The sequence below is a fragment of the Daktulosphaira vitifoliae genome, unplaced genomic scaffold (assembly GCF_025091365.1).
Source record: "Daktulosphaira vitifoliae isolate Bord-2020 unplaced genomic scaffold, ASM2509136v1 Scaffold_1, whole genome shotgun sequence".
NCBI lineage: Eukaryota > Metazoa > Arthropoda > Insecta > Hemiptera > Phylloxeridae > Daktulosphaira > Daktulosphaira vitifoliae.
The window spans coordinates 4,488-10,201 of record NW_026099572.1 but is presented as its reverse complement, the minus strand read 5'-3'; the positions used below and the strand labels follow the sequence as shown (position 1 = coordinate 10,201).

Genomic DNA, 5,714 nt, shown 5'->3' with positions numbered 1-5,714 from the left:
TATTTTAAAAATTATTTTGAACTTTTTAGTTCAATGTGCTTTAAAAGCGTGTTTTTTAGTTTTTTTAAACTATATTTATTCGATTTGTATGTTTTTAAATAACCTGGTGTTATTGAATAATAAACGGCCCACGGATCTCTACCCTCAAAATCAGTATCGAATACATTATTGCGACGTAATTCGTGTTACTACAGATGTTTAGTACGAGGTAGCTAGACCGTAGGACGGCTTGCAGTGCACCGCACTAAAATATCGTTTTACCTTAAGCCTATTTAAATCTCTATTATTGAAGTAGGAGTGAGTCACCTGGGAAATGACGGCAGATGGCACATCCAATAAGTAACGAGAGTAGACAATAATTAAATGACAAATAACTTCTAACAAAAATTAGAAGTTCTTCAAAGAGTATCTTAAATTTAAGGAGTAACGAGGGGCCCTTAAATACTAATAAATTTTGAACAGTTAAATAAGTATTAACCATGTTTTACTATTTATTCTGTATAAAAAATAATTTTGCAATAAAACTAATATAAAATTAGTGATATATGAAATTAAATAAAATAAAATATAAATTATGAAATAATTAAAATATATAAGTAAAGTAAGTTAATCAGGTAATGTATTCCCCGTAAGAAATGTTGGATATATTACGTATAGTTTTTAATTGATTAATCGAGTAACTAAAATAAATAATAACAACGAGTTAAAAAGTTATTAAAACAGGAAATCAACCAGATGACCAGATGACTATAGTATGCTCCTGGATAGTTATTAGGTTTTTTTTATTTCAGAGCTATTCAACTAATAGGAACGAAAAACACTAACTTTCTCGTTAGTAATTGCTTTAAAAAAATTGTTTATTATTCATATATAAATTCAAATCATACAACGTAAAATAACAATATTATATCGTTATTAAAAATGTATATAAGCGCCCTTTTAAACATTCATATGTATTCATTTAAAATAATTTTTGAACAATTTTTCATTGTTTGATTAATAAATGTAAAATATTTCCAATGTCCGTAAACATTACTGAACACCCTGTATATTTTTTAATTCAATAGGATCTTTTACCTCAAGCGTCACCTTGCTTGTATATCCTCTATTATATATTATGCATTATATTATATTGTTAATAATAATTATAAAAAAAATTGTTCTTAACATTTTATATTACCAATGAATAATCCCAAGTAAAAATTCATTTCAGCAATTTTAATAATGAAATCCATCTAAAATATCTTCGAACATAAAAATAAACAATAATATAAATTCAATTATATTTGATAATTAAATAACATCCTTGGCATAGTTTGCATGGGAGCTGTGGATACTTCATTTGTAATCCTCATAAATGAATTAAACTTTTTAGTGATAGAAAAGGGAGATAATGCAATACCTAATTGGAATTTCATTTAATTAGTTCTTTTTTTTTTCTATGTCTATGATAATTTGCAGCTATCAGTGGGCTTTTTGATTTTGTTGATATATGCGTCAAAAAACCCAAAATTCTTTAATCTTTTTTATTACAATTTTATTTTTATTTAACTCATTATCAGGAAAAATTACCGTAAAAAGTGATAAAAACAATTAGCTATCAGTTAGAATAATAAACATGTATTTTTAAAAAAAAATTCGAAACTTTAAAGTGTCTATAAATGATTGAAGTTAGAATAAAAATTTAAATACCCATTTACTATTAAAAATAATTCTTAATCATTTTATTAAATGCAATATATTTGTTTTTATTTGAAAAAAAAAAATGACACTCTGACAAGGCATAAGAAATCAATCTTAAAATAATTACATAGCTAATATTTTAAGAACAATATAAAATTATCATCAAATTAAAAATAGAGGTTTCCATTAAACTTATGATTTTTTTATCCTTGAATTAACGAAAAAAAAAATTATTCATGTTCATATTATTATAGTTTTTTGAATCAAACATTCGAAAATACAAAATTTTCAGTAGTTTCCTAAGAAAGGTGTGTCTTATTGTTAATAAATATGTCATTGCAAAAATAATGCTTATATTGAAGTAGTACAATCGTTGTGCTCTAGTAGATACAATAGAACGTGTTTTATATTTCAAGCTAACTAAAATTATTAAGCACCAAAAACTAAATGTGTTAAGAATCCGCTGTGAACATTTTAAACTCAACCAAATTTTAGTAAGGCTCATAAACTGTAATAAAATAAAATTTTACTGAATAATTAATAAATTAAAATTTGTTTTATTGTTAAAACTTACAAAAATTAGATTTTTAAACACTAATTTAACTGATAATAAAATAAAATAAATTTATAAAAATTTTAATTAAAATAAAAAGAATAATTACTTGGTTTAAACAAATTTTTGAGAGTTCGAAGGAATAATAACAATAATCAGAATATAATTTTTTTTATCACTTTATATATATATAAATATATAAAATTAATAGGGAATTTGAAAATTTTTATTTTTATATTTGTATTGAAAAAGAAAATAACTAATATTTTGTATCTAGATGACAAATAGAAATACTTTTTAAATGATTCTAGATTAAAATTCTTACAACTTGGCACATACAAAAATACTAAAATATTTTAAAAAATACGTGGATCATACCAAAAGCAAAATGAATTCCTATTTCCTTCATTATTCCTGATTAGTAGTTCTTTAATTTATAAGTGTAATATATGAATTTATTATTGCAATTAAATGTAGTACCATGTTGAAATATAATAATTTAGTGTTCTAATTTTCTCGGAGAATATATAAAATATTATAAAGTAGTTATTACTTTTATGGTAAACGTGTATAAAATAGTAGTGTGAAAAGTACGGGTATAATTAGGATACATAAATAGAATGAAGGTGTACATTAGGCTGGTCCTTATTTTTCAACTTTATAATAAATTGTGCAGCACCCCCTAATTTTGTTTATTTTTAGATAATAATGATTTTTGTTGAGTTTCGTAAGATTTACTTACCCCCTTCGGGTGCCGAATGAGGGTTGAAAATCCACTGAATAGGGTGGTTTTTTAGTTTTCGGCTAATATCTCAACAACAAAAGCTCAAAACGAAAAATTGTATTGAATAAAAATTATAGACCTTAATATTTTCTATATAAATTGTATCTTTACAAATTCTCGTAGGTTGATTTTTTTCCTCGCCAGGACGAAAACAAAAAAATATTTGAATAGTTCGGTACATCAAACAATTATAAAAGTATTTACGTTTACAGGGACAACTGATTATAATATATACAAAATAAATCATAAAAAGATTATAAAATATACTCTATAATATAAGTTAAAAAAAATGCATTTTATAAATTAGCATACTAAGGTGTCAATGAAAGTACTAGTATTTCTTTACATAATTGACATTTAAACATGTTGTGAATATCTAGTTTATTTATTGCTGAAATTTTCCAATTTTTTGTCACTAAGCAAGATTATTGTGTTCATTGTTGCACTTTAGACCTTTTACATTATTTGATAATGATCACAATAACTGGAAAATTTTGATAAGTTTGGCTACTTTAGTAATACGATCAATTTATTATCTAATCATTCGCCACTTTTATTTACAACTTGTTTTTTTTACTCGTTTGTTCCGCGGTTCATGCGTTTTGGTATTGTTTAGTGTTTTTTATTTATTCATTTATTCAGCTTAATTAATTTTTTTGAGATATTTGAAAATGACGCGAGAATTTATTTATTTAATTGGCCCAACTAATATTCAAATTCTTGGCAGCAAATTACCCTCCATAGGTGACTGTATGCGTGTATTATTTTATAACATGCGTTTTGCCAAAATGACGTTGTCTGAAAGTTGTCTACTAGTAATAGAGGAATGTTTAATTTTTTGGAGAAAAGCACGGATTCCAACAAAAGATAAATCACACTGTGTAAAAAAGTTGAAAAAGGAATATGACGCTTGGAGGGCACTGGAAAAAAGTAAAAACCATGGAAGCGAACATCAAAAAAATAAAGAAAAAAATTATATAGAAAGTCTAAATAATCTTTTCGATATTGCTCATCAAGATGCACTAAATATAATAAGTATTGCAGAAGATAGAAAATTTTTGCTCTCACAGAGACTCCCCGGACGCCCCGGTTGTATGCTTGGTGTAGATATGGTTCTTGATGCTAAAGAAAAAAGAAAAGAAAAAAAAATTGAAAAAGAATTGAATAAAAAAAGAAAACATGAATCAGAAGCCTTAAAGTTATTCTCAGGTAATTTAAGATATAACATAATTAAAATATTTAAATTAGATACACGTGATTTTTAATTTTATTTATTGGTATCGTTTTAGTTGAAACACTGTCAGATAGGTCAGTAAGTTCGGAGGAGTTAAACAATGAAAACCTGATTTTAGAAGAACCTCAACCAGGTCCTTCTGGTACAAATAGAGGCACAATTCAGTTAATTATACCTAGATTATCAGCTGCATTAGACAAATGCAAAATTAGCGACCGTGATGCCGTTCATATACTATCTGCGTGCCTTGATAGTTTATCCATCGATCAAAATAATTACATTTTAAATAGAACATCCATTAAAAATATTCGGCAACATTTTCGGAAGGAAAGCGCAGATAAGGTAAAGTCTGATTTTTTAAACAAAAAAGTTAATTTTGTGGTAGTTCACTGGGATGGTAAATTACTACCCGATTTGACTGGTCAAGACAAAGTAGATCGTCTACCAGTAATTATAACTAGCCCTGATTTAGAGCAGTTACTTGGTGTCCCTCAAATACCATCTGGAACAGGGCTAGAAATATCATCTGCAGTATATGATAACCTTGCAAAGTGGTCTTTATTGGACAAAGTTCAAGCATTTGTATTCGATACAACAGCATCGAATACTGGGCGTATAAACGGGGCTTGTACACTTTTAGAACAAAAGTTAGATAGGGATATTTTATATCTTGCATGCCGCCACCATGTTTACGAGTTGCTCTCCAAACTGCAATTGCTGAAACGAAACTTCATGTATCATCAGGCCCAGATATTGCCCTATTTAAAAGATTTAAAAGTACTTGGAATAATATTAATACTAAGAATATTAGCATTTGGAATACAAATAAAAATTTGGAAAATNTATTCCAAATGCTAAATTTGGAAAATATTGTATCTCCTAAACGCGAAAACATTTTATTATTTTGTCAGGAGGCGATTTTGAAAAAACATCCTAGAAATGACTATAAAGAGTTTTTAGAGCTTGTAATTATAATTCTAGGAGGATCACCACCAGGAGGTATTATTATTAGGCAACCTGGGGCTTATCATCAAGCAAGATGGATGGCTAAAGGCATTTATTGTTTGAAAATTTTTTTACTTCAACAAGAATTCAAATTATCCAAGTCGGNAAAATTATCCAAGTAGGAAGAGACTGCAATATGCAGAATATGTGCATTTATTATAAAAATTTATATAAGGCCGTGGTCTATGGCTGACCAATCATGTGAAGCGCCACTAAACGATATGCACTTAATAAGGACTCTATATGAATATAAAAATGATGATAAAATTATTGCAGATTCGTGTTTAAAAAAATTTTTAAATCATTTGTGGTACTTTAATCAAGAATGTATTGTTTTTTCAATATTTGATAATAGAGTTTCGTTAGAAACCCGAAATAAAATGGCAAAAATTATTTTAAATAATTTATCTACTTACCCATCAGATCAAAGCGATTTTGGTCCAAAAAAATATTTT

General features: G+C 26.6%; 1 protein-coding gene across 1 annotated transcript; it reads left to right on the top strand.

Annotated features, from left to right (window-relative positions):
• The first annotated feature begins 2,927 nt into the window (after positions 1 to 2,927).
• LOC126895411 (uncharacterized) lies at positions 2,928 to 5,381 on the top strand. The gene is made up of 3 exons (XM_050667245.1): positions 2,928 to 4,229; positions 4,310 to 5,031; positions 5,166 to 5,381. The coding sequence occupies exons 1-3, from the start codon at positions 3,692 to 3,694 to the stop codon at positions 5,379 to 5,381; spliced, it is 1,476 nt and encodes a 491-aa protein (XP_050523202.1). The 5' UTR covers positions 2,928 to 3,691.
• Positions 5,382 to 5,714: the final 333 nt, after the last annotated feature.